This window comes from Fragaria vesca, linkage group LG2, assembly GCF_000184155.1.
Source record: "Fragaria vesca subsp. vesca linkage group LG2, FraVesHawaii_1.0, whole genome shotgun sequence".
In the NCBI taxonomy this organism is placed as follows: Eukaryota; Viridiplantae; Streptophyta; class Magnoliopsida; order Rosales; family Rosaceae; genus Fragaria; species Fragaria vesca.
The window spans coordinates 1,059,940-1,071,105 of NC_020492.1; the positions used below are offsets into that span (position 1 = coordinate 1,059,940).

The 11,166-nt window shown below is 35.8% G+C and overlaps 1 protein-coding gene across 1 annotated transcript; it reads left to right on the forward strand.

The window, feature by feature from the left end:
- Window positions 1–6,030: 6,030 nt before the first annotated feature.
- Window positions 6,031–10,089, forward strand: LOC101293938 (BAH and coiled-coil domain-containing protein 1-like). Its single transcript, XM_004289607.1, has 5 exons — window positions 6,031–6,360; window positions 6,438–6,783; window positions 7,096–7,164; window positions 8,940–9,075; window positions 9,568–10,089. Exons 1-5 carry the CDS (start codon window positions 6,288–6,290, stop codon window positions 9,592–9,594), a joined length of 651 nt encoding a protein of 216 aa, XP_004289655.1. The 5' UTR covers window positions 6,031–6,287; the 3' UTR covers window positions 9,595–10,089.
- Window positions 10,090–11,166: the final 1,077 nt, after the last annotated feature.

Genomic DNA, 11,166 nt, shown 5'->3' on the forward strand with positions numbered 1-11,166 from the left:
TTTTTTGTTAGAAATTTTTTGATTATCATTGTTCAATTTATAATCAAATGATTATTGTTATATCCCAACTCCAAATCATCAATACAAGTTTTCAAAATTCATAAGATAGTAGAAGTGTAGAAGTACAGTAGTTATTAAACATAGATATCTAGTTATTCGATAAAACATGTCATAATAAAGATGCAGTACTTGAGAATATGATATGCAAGATCAAACTAAAGTTGATACAGATAAAAATAAAAAAAATAAAAATAAAAAAAGACAACCCAAATGAATTGTGGAGAAGAGTTGGGGTTATAGGAGAAGACGTACTTTCAACGATTTTAGGGTAGAAGATGTTGAAAAGAATACTTCTAGCGCGATTTTTTTTTTTTTTAATTAAGAGATGTTTGTTTTGGTCATTTAACTTACCTATAAAATCTTAATAGAAACATAAAATAATAGAGGTGTGTATTAAGAGATTAGAGGTGTGTATTTAAAATTTCTCCAAAAGCTTATCGTCCTTAGTCAAGAAAAAAAAACAATTGAATTGAATGGGTTGACTGAGAATTGAATTTCGAATCAAACAAATATCTCTTCAAACATGTAACCCAATGGAATTCAATTCGTAACTCGTAACATATGTAACGGCAGATTGAATAGAATTTGAATGAAATAAAAAATTCTATAAACATTAGTTCTGTAATCAAAGCTGTATGCAATAGCCTTTATCTTCCACATACTATAAATAGTGACAAATACTCCTTTGTTGAAAACACAACATTATTTGAAACACAACTCTCTCTCTTAGAAACTCTCCTCTCTTCCTTATTCCCTTGGTAATAGATAGAAGGTATCAAAAGTTTGTAGGTGTTCTTGTAGCAGTGCAACCCTAGAACTCGAAAGGTCGTTGTGTCTTGGGAGACGAACGCCAAACAAACCATGTGCCTGAATAAATGTTGTGTAATTGTCTTAAGTATAGTGTGTGATACACATGTCCCGGCTTCTTCCTATTCATTTTCTTCTTCATTACAAAATCTGTTGGAAACTGTTAGTGTTTTTCATTTGCTAGCTTTTTATAATTATTATTTTAATTATAAATTTCAATTTAATTTGTTATATTGCAATATCACAACCTGTTTTCCTACAATATTAACATAATTAACCATTAGATATTTTATATATTATTCAAAGATTATATTGGTTGCCTAAACGGATTAAAGTTTTTTTGGAAGCTGCTTATTGCTGGCTTACAGAAAATAGTCACCTAAACGAAATTGGTTGACTACAAGGATGTTTTTGCCTTACGAAATTTGTAGCCGACGTATGTGTTGCCTTCGAAAATAAGTGTCAATAACAAATTGACAATTAATACTTATGGGTGAGTTTTATGAATTGACAATTGGAAGTGGTTTTTGAAAATCTGCTGAAAAGCTAAAGAGTTTACTCAATTGCCAACCATGCATGTGACAACCATTGTACCTGTCTCAGTCTCAAGTGTAAAAATACCTGAGAAGTTCAATAGACTTCACTTGAATAATGAAAATGTCATTCAAGATGTCACTATAATAATGATAAGTGGTGTTGAGGCACCACCTGAGCTAGAAATCACATTGAGTCCCTTGGTTGTCAAGAAAGACATGATAATCTGAAAGCTTTGTTGAAGTGATTATCAATATCTATCCAATTCGGAAGGGAGAAGCAAAAGTCTCAGCAACACTAGTGAAGGATGGCCATAATGTTGTCTTATTATGGATGGTCATATCTTGGAGGTGTAGCTAGCTCAAATGGATGGTCATCCTTCACTATTTTTGCTAAGAATTGGATAGATATTGACAATCAATCACCTTAACAAAACCTTTAGATTGTCACGTCCTTCTTGGCAACCAAGGGACTCGATGTGATTTATAGCTCATGTGGTGTTTTAATACATCTCATCACTATTTTAATGACATCTTGCATGACATCTTCATTCTTCAAGTGAAGTCCATTGAACTTCTCAAATTTTCCTACATGTGAGACTGAGACATGTACAATGGTAGTCACATCATGGTCAACACTTGGGTAGACCCTTTAGCTGTTTCAATAGATTTTCCAGAACCACTTCCGGTTCTCAATTCTGAAAACTCACCCATAAGTAGTAATTATTTTAAACAATTATTTTCGAATGCAACACATACGTCGGCTACAAGTTGCATAAGGCAACAACATCTATGTAGCTAGGCAACCAATTTCGTTTAGACAACTATTTCTGTAAAGGTCTAACTATTTCTGTAAAGCAACAACAAATTTTAATATAAAACTTTAATTTGTTTAGGCAACCAATATAACCCTTGAATTATATATGCAGTATCAAATGGTTAATTGACAGGTTGTGATATTGCAATATAACAAGTTAAATTAAAATTTATAATTAAAATAATAATTATAAAAACAAATGAAAAACACTAACAGTTACTAACAAATTTTGATGAAAGGAGGAAGAAGATGAATTGGAAGAAGCCGAGACGTGTCTATCACACACTATCCTTAAGACAATTACCTTGCCTTTATTGGTGCTCGAGGCTTGTTTGGCATTTGTCTTCTAGGATACAACAGCCTCTCGAGTTCTACGGTTGCATTGCTACAAGAACACCTACAAACTGCTTGTACATTCTATCTATCACTGAAGGGAATAAGGGAGAGGAGAGTTTTTGAGAGAGAAGAATTGTGTTTCAAATAATGTTGTGTTTCACCAAAGTAGGATATGTCGCTATTTATAGTGTGAGGAATGTAGAGGCTACTAAATACGACTTTGATTAAAGAACCAACAATTATAGAATTTTGATCTCATTTATGTCGTTACAGACGTTACAAATTGAATTCCAATGGGTTACAGATTTAAAGAGACATATGTTTAATTCAGATTATCTCGGTGTAGCAGATTTTTAGTATAGGCAATGGAAATGGCTTGAGAATGAGTGAAGTTTGGTATTCAAATATCTAATTTAGAATATCAATTAATACGTAGTCAGTTAGGAAATTACTAAATTAAATAAAACTAGTTGACACCGAAATTGATCAGTTTGATTCCATGGCACTGTTCATTTATCATGAATGAGAATGTAAATGAAATGAATGATTCCAATGTCACATCCCGATCCTTAAATTTTTACATTATTTACTAACTTGATATTAATAAGAGTTTTACCGTCTTCGTTAATGAGATTATAATTTATTTGGTCCCTAAAGGGTTTTTGAGGGACGATTATTTCGGAGAATTATTTGTAGGAGAAAATATGATGACGGTAAAAATGGTAAATTTTAGCTAGTATAAGGTAATTTTTTATTAGGGTATTTTTATTGGGGTGTTTTATGTTATGGAGTGGAGTGTTTTAGAGTGGTATTAAGGAGTTGGACCGGGTGTTGGAGGCCCAAAGTCTTTTTCTTCTTCTCTCTTTTCTCTTCCCCGAGCCCTCTCCCGAGCCCCCTCCTCGACGAACTTCCAGCCGCTTGCCTGCCTTCTGGCCGTCCCAGACCACCGCTCTTGTCCCGGTAGAACCCCTCTCTCCTCCCCTCTCTCCCTAGGCCGGTGAGCAAGACCACAGCGCCACCGAACGAGAGGAAACTCCTTCGAGGAGCCAACTGTGCTCTTGCCGGAACTAACTCATCCGGCCGCCATAGCCGGAGCTGCTAGGCTCAAAAGGAAACTCCTCCCGTGCATTCATCCCTCCAAAGGTGTCTCTCCCTCTTGAGCTAGGTAAGGAGATATTTGGTGTTGAAGCTCTAGGGTTTTCTAGAATGTTTTCGCTCGATTGACCTAGTTAGGCTTAGGATTGGGTGTTGTGTTAGTTAAAGAAGTTGTAGAGTGAGTTGAGAGTAAGTTGCTGTTAAAATTTGGTAGGCATTGGAGGTCGCGGGACTCGGCCTCCGGCCGCCGTTGCCGCTGTTTAGGGGATTTTCATAGTTTTTGATTGGTTATATTAATGGGAGTTATTGATGTGAATTTTAGAATTTTTGGAGGAGTTTTGGATAGGTTTGTGAATTTTTTAAAGCTTAGTAATTTTGACGGTTATTTAAGGAGAATCTAGCCGTTGGATTAAAGTCGTTTAATCGGTAGAAAGTTGAATTAAAGCTGCCAGTAGGTTCGGTGAAGTTTGGACCCTATTGAGTTAAGAATGACGAAGTTGGGCAAGGATGAGTGTGATTAAGGCTCACATATAATTATGCCTATTTTGTGTAAGTTTTGGATTTTTGGTTGGGAATTAATATTATATTTGGAACAGGACGTGAGGAGGCTCGAGCAGAAGAGGTCTCGGATCGACATCAGGCTTAAGCCTAATTTGTGAGTGGACTTTTGTTTTAAATAGTGTGCATGTAAATGGTTTATTGATGAATATTTTCTTTTGTTGGAGACTAACCGGAATTGAGAATTTCGGTGATTATATATTCATATATGGATGATTATGAGGATAGTATGTATATAAATAAATGCTAGCTAGCTATATGTGTTTTTCGGCTATAATGAGGTAAAATACCAGTATGATGTGACGTGAGCGTTAGACGCAATCGTCCTAGCCCTATATAAATTTAATTTATATAGGGAATATGCACGTATATATATAAACTCGTGCTTTTCCGCATAATAAGGTAAAATTCCATTATGGCATGACGTGAGCGTTAGACGCAAGCGTAGCAGTCTTGTATGAATTTATATCTTTCTTATATTTTTTCGTAAGAAATCATACAAAGAGTATGACGAGTGTAAATATATATATATATATATATATATATAGATATAGTTTAGCCTGAGAGGCTTCATTTGTTTGAGTTTTGGAAACTAACCGGAGCTAGTCATGTAATTGCCAATTTTTGAGCTGTCGCATGCAACATATTTTTCTATGGAAATTTAAATTGGGAAGCATAAATATTCTATAAATTTATTTTTGTCCACTCACTCTAACGTTTTTCAAATGTTTTCCCATGGGCCCTCCGTTTTAAAATGCTCAGTCTGCAGAGTTCGGGTTGACACTAGTCAGAGGCGAGGCATAGTTACTCACATCTCTTTCACTTTTCATCAGTAGGTTACCTGTTAACCTACTACCATATTTTCTTGCTTCCGCTAGTGTTTAGTAGCTCTGATTACTTTGGGATTATTTGTATAATAGTTCGGTTGTGTGCTAAGTCTTTGTTTATTAATTTGGGAGATATCCAAAGGATGATGTATGATATAAATTGGATATTTTTGTGTTGGATTAGAAGATGTTTATATTTTGTGTGTGGTGGATGTGTTGTGGGGGAGCGGGTGGCTCCAGGTGTTGAGGTTGGATGTGTTGGTATAGGAGTGTTATCTGAATTTTTCAGGATAGGGTTGTCCATTTTCAAGGGAGATTATGTCGAATTTTTCGGTAAATTTTCCTTGGAGGTGGTCCCCGCAGGACTTACTCCAGGTTTTAGGGTAAAATTTGGGATGGGTCTTAACATCCAATGTATGAGATTTTATGCGAATATATACATACATGGAAATAATTTCAATATATGAGATACTTGCGTTTAACATAAGTATCAAAATTCATGTCACTACGGATGATCCTTACTCTCGTAGTTTGATAACTGATCGTGCTATAGGTGTAGGAATGATTTTGACATTGATTCTTTCATTATCTCATGCCAGATTGCCAGTTATATCTGATTCACACATTATTTTTTCCAATTCACTTGTCTCTGAATAATCAAGACATTCTCATTCCATTTGTGGAAATTTGATGATCTATAAACCGTCCTGAACGAACGATCGGCTCATGTTTGAGCATGATGAATCAGTGCGTGCCGACGTGTTGCCAATAAACTTTCCGGTCTCATATGAGAATGGAAAACTGATTTCATTCTAAACAAGTAAATGTGGTCGAGTTTGTTACGTAAATAACCACCTGCTAACCGTTAATGGGCCATGCGATAGAAAACATTATTCAGGCAAGTAAAAAAGTTTACATCCGAACCAATTTTCCAATTTGCACCGATCCGACTGCACATATTACGAGGCAGGAATGCTGGTTCAAGTATCGATGCCAGTTCAGGACTCTAGTCCACAAGTATGTAGACTCATCTAGTACCTTCCTCCAGAGTCAACACAAACCTCACAACGTCAACCAAAGCAAAGTCAGACGATGATCCAGTATTCGCGCGTCCACTCTACGCCTCACCTCCTCGTACGTCCTGTCCAATCAGTATAATAATTTTACTCATTTCTGATCATCTGGGTTTTTGGTTTCAAATTTCAATCTTCAATTTGGGTTTTTGGAGGATTTGGAGAATTTTTCATTAAATCCATGGCGAAACCAAAAGCTCCAAGACAAACCCTCAACTCTTACACTGTCAAACCCATCAACAAGACCGTCAGAGGTACCCACACTTTCCTCTCTAAATTCAAATTCAATTGAAAGGAAATGTAAATTTGATTTCTTTTGTTTTTGTGGCAGCCGGCGACTGCGTTTTGATGCGGCCGTCGGAGCCGGGGAAGCCGTCGTACGTGGCGAAGATCGAGCGGATCGAGGCGGACAGTCGCGGAGCAAACGTGAAGGTGCACGTGCGGTGGTACTATCGGCCGGAGGAGTCCATCGGCGGCCGGCGACAGTTTCATGGATCCAAGGAGGTCTTCCTCTCCGACCACCACGACGTTCAGAGCGCTGATACGATAGAGGGCAAGTGTACTGTGCATACTTTTCGGGGTTATAGCAAGCTCGACGCTGTTGGAAATGACGACTTCTTTTGTCGTTTCGAGTATAATTCGACTACTGGTTCCTTCAATCCGGACCGAGTTGCCGTGTATGTTCACCATGTCTCTTAGTGTTATTTATTTTGGAATTGAAATCGACAATGAAATTGTTGTGTTGATGTTTGATGAAGATTTTAGTTCTTTAGCTCTTCAATAGGAGAAGAGAAACTAGAGCTTATTTTCAGTTTTTATGTTACACTAGGGGATGCAACTTTTAGCTCTTCAAGTGTTTGCGTCTTGGTTTAAGTTCCCACAATTTCGTTAGTTGCAGCCTTCCCCCACAAATTTCAATTATATTAGTTGTTATGCTAATTATCTTGAGTTGTTCTTGTTTAACACAGTTAAACATTGTTATGTGGTAGGTACTGCAAGTGTGAGATGCCTTATAACCCAGATGACCTCATGGTTCAATGTGAGGGTTGTAATGATTGGTAAGTCGGATATTACTAAAGTTGCATGTTCTGCGTCGAGACATGTTGGATTCAAAATTTAATCATAAAGTTGAAATATGGATATGGTGTTTTGTGGTTTAGTAGAAGCTTTAGACAAATGACTGATGAAACATCACTATTTCCAATTGCTGTTTCTCTAAGATTAGGACTCGTACTTTTTATTCTTTTCCCATAAATGCCTGCCGACCATATATGTATATGGCCTTCACAAGTTGGTTTCTATAGTTAGTTTCTGTTCTAGGCTTATAGCTAAACAATTTTCGCTGAGACAGATGGTGTTGGAATGGGTTTGAGATTTTAACTTTCACATTTTTTGTTTTGCTTGAAAAGTGAGAAATGAGAATTCAAATAATGACAAACCCAGTTCATTACTGTTTTCTTTTATATAACCATTTTCTTTTCTATGGTCTTTAATGTAATGTATATACATTACAATAGTCTGTAACTGCTGTAAAAGGTCTTGCTCATAAGTTTAGTTTATTTCTTCCAGACAATTGTGCATGATCTAAACACAAATAATCTTTACATTTTGTATATAAGAATTAGAGGTGTTTTTTTAATTTTTTTTTAACCTTGGGTTTTACACTTACTAGTGAACTTGCAATGCAAATGTTTTCCCGCGTATGGTGAATAATGTGTGAGTAGTGAAAAGGCTGAGTGTTTGTAGACGATGAAGTTATTCTATGAGAGAATATGGTTCATATAAAATTTAATAATTCCTGCAGCAGTGGCGTTCTTCTGGGAAACTATTATAGGAATAAATTCAGATCGATGAGTTAGTTCGCATGATCTTAGATGTCATATGTATACGTTGAATTTGAACTGAATTTTAAAGAAGCTTGGACAGAAGGTGGTTGGGGATAGTATTGCCTCATTAAGGAACCGTGTATCTAGTTCATAGAAGCTGGTAGAGTGGAAGCTTGGCTTGCCGAATATTTTGACTTTAAGGCGGGGTACGGCGGTAAATTAAAATGTTGGGTTTTGGAGTCTCACAATTAGTACTTGCTCTCTCTTTTTTTTTGTCTTTAATTTGTACTCAAAAATCATACATGTCCATGCCTCGGGCCAGTAGCCAAATCACATTGCCTTATGCTTTCGCCTGTTAAAGGTTTGGTCTTTATGAAATGTCTGTTTATGTGTCATGAATTCCGTATCTCGATATGGATTGAACATAAGCTTTGTTGCTAAGTCTGTAGGCTTATGGAAATGAATTGATTTAAATAGTGACATTGTTTGGATGGAATTAATAAATCTTGGGAAATTTTTAGATGATGGATTCTACAACTCACATCAATTCATTGTGATTTCCATTTCATTGTTGTGTCTATTTAGAATTTAGAACGTGTAATAAATAAGAAAATTTATAGCAAATCGAAATATTAAAAACGTAAAAGACATTGTTTGGAAACTAATAAAGTAATAGAAGGAAACTTTTACAAGGAACTTCAAATTGACACCTTTTGATGGAAAATTGAGGTGAGGAAGGGAAATTATAAAATGGTCCCGGAACACCACATGTCCTACGGGGGAATTCTGACAATCAATTATTTTCTCTTTCCAAAACATGAATTCCTTTTCATTTATTTACCATCTTTTTTCCCTTCATCCAAGCATAACGCAAAAGTGGATTATGGAAGGAATCATAGAATATGCTTTTTCTCAACAGATATGCATTTATTTACTTTTTACGTGTACTTTCTGCCTCATTCCAGTACCATATTACCAATGCAACTACTTTACTATATTTGATTCAGGTTTCATCCTGCTTGTATAGACATGAGTGCAGAGGAAGCCGAAAGACTTGAGCACTTTTTCTGTGAAAGTTGTTCACCCGAGGGTCAAAAGAAGTTGGAGAATTCGCATACTGTTTCCAGACAGTTGGATACAAAGGTACACTTTTTAAGTGCTAGATAAATTGATCTTGGTTCATCATTACATATCTTGAACTTTGTGTATTCTTATCTATCTAGCAATTAGAATTATTAACTTTCCTGATATTCTGTTTGCTTCTGTGATAATTTAGAATCTCATAGCATAGTCAATGAGAAAATTTAATGTGCTTGCATATAATTTATGCTCGTGAAGTTGTCATTTTAATGTGTGGTAATTTCTGCAAAACAGATTAGTCTGCTGCTTTTCATTCAGAACATAGATACTAATGCAGTACTAGTGTTTTGTAATGAACTTCTTTACTATCTGAGAGACATTGAAATGTATTTATCATTAACATGTGTGCGCCTTAACATCTCTTGTAAACAAGCGGGCAGAAGATAGTAGCAAGTCGGTATACTGATTTATACACACACATATATATGTTTTGAATTTTAACTTACCTTCCCTGGTTACCATCATTACTAGACTTCTGTTCATAATCTGTTTCAGGTCGAGACAAAACGTCGTCGGAGGTGATATTGTAAATAAAAGTCGAGTTAGAACTACAATGGAGGAACCGGAGGTTTTCTCGGGATTGTGCAACAGAAAAGGCATAACTGCATCATAAGTGGTGTATTCATGAGTCAGCGAGAAGAGTAAACCAAGTGAAAGAAAAAAAAAAAACTTCATGCTGTGTATTTGGTTTGAGATTATCTCCCTGGTACCTTCAAGGATGTTGGTTGTGCGTAGTTTTGTTGATGTAGATTTTCCCTTTTTTCTCCATTCCGCTAGGGTTGTGAATATTCCCAAGTATTTATTAGCTTTAAAAGTAGCGATAAATAGTGACGTGAAGTTTTACAAATGTCTATTTGACCTTTGGTACAGATTGTTTGTGTTCTCTACTGCTGGATGTAGTGTCGAGTGATTCAGACACTTGCAGTGGTTTGCAGAAATTATTTCGGTTTTCTCCTTTTGTTAGTCTTACTAACAATGATTTCCTGAAATTGTCTAGTGATCTGTTCAATGTTTTACAAGGTTCTAGATTTCGAATTAATCCCCTCAACCATGACCACAAGCATCAAACCGTAGCAATTATCTGGCTGCTATAAATTACAATACAAGGCACTGAGGCAGTCCAAGTCCAACTCGGCGCATGAAAATTGTTGTTAGTCTATTACATGATACCACTCAACTTGCTTAAAGATTTAGCCAAATCCAAGATGTGTATCATGATCGTCTTGGATTTGGGTGTGTTAGGGAAGTCTGCTTCTAGCCTATCTTTTATTTTTATTTTTTTATTTTTTTAAATGAACTGATTCTTACTTTCAGCTTTCCTTCTAGTCTTTTCACAAATATATTTTCTTTTCTCCTGGTTGCATTAATCAAATAATCAGTATAAACATTCAAGGAAACCGTTTAGGGTAACTCGAGGAAGAAAAACGCCATGGATATGAGTTAATCGAGTCGGAAGCTTTCACCTTGAGAAAGCAAGAAGAACCAGTACTACTTCAGCTGTAAAAAACGTGCAACAACTTTCACCTTCTAGAAAGCAAACGGAGGCTCCATACTTCCATCTCTGAAAGAGGAATAGTAGTTTAAGGACTGGATGAGGCCGCAACAAAAAGAATCCAATACATATGTTTAGTGCATGAAACCATTGTCAACAAAATGTTGACAGTAGAACATATTCATACGAGGCCAGTAAATAATGTAGATGAGCAGAAATGGTTGATGAAGCAGTTGGAATTTTTAAAAAGGAAGCTTAAAAATCAATTTAGTGATCAAATAGTGGTCGTTTTTCAAAATTTCTTAATTTTAAGGAAGCAGATGCCACAGGGTGGAAGTTGAGAAGATTAAGTTGTCAAAAAAAGTTGTGAGGATTAAGGCGAGGCTTCAGGAATCGGAAACTGAGATGAACCGGAAGAAAAGATTAGATAATTTTATTAAATCTTCAGAATTTCAAGAGGATATATAGTATGTCATTTTTTTGGTTTGAGTCACTTGACTCTCTTTGATTTGAAGATGAACTTCAGACACAATATATGTCTGTAATAAATTTAAATTGGCTAGTAGTGCAGATTCTTTTTTATTTCTTTTACCTGATAATTA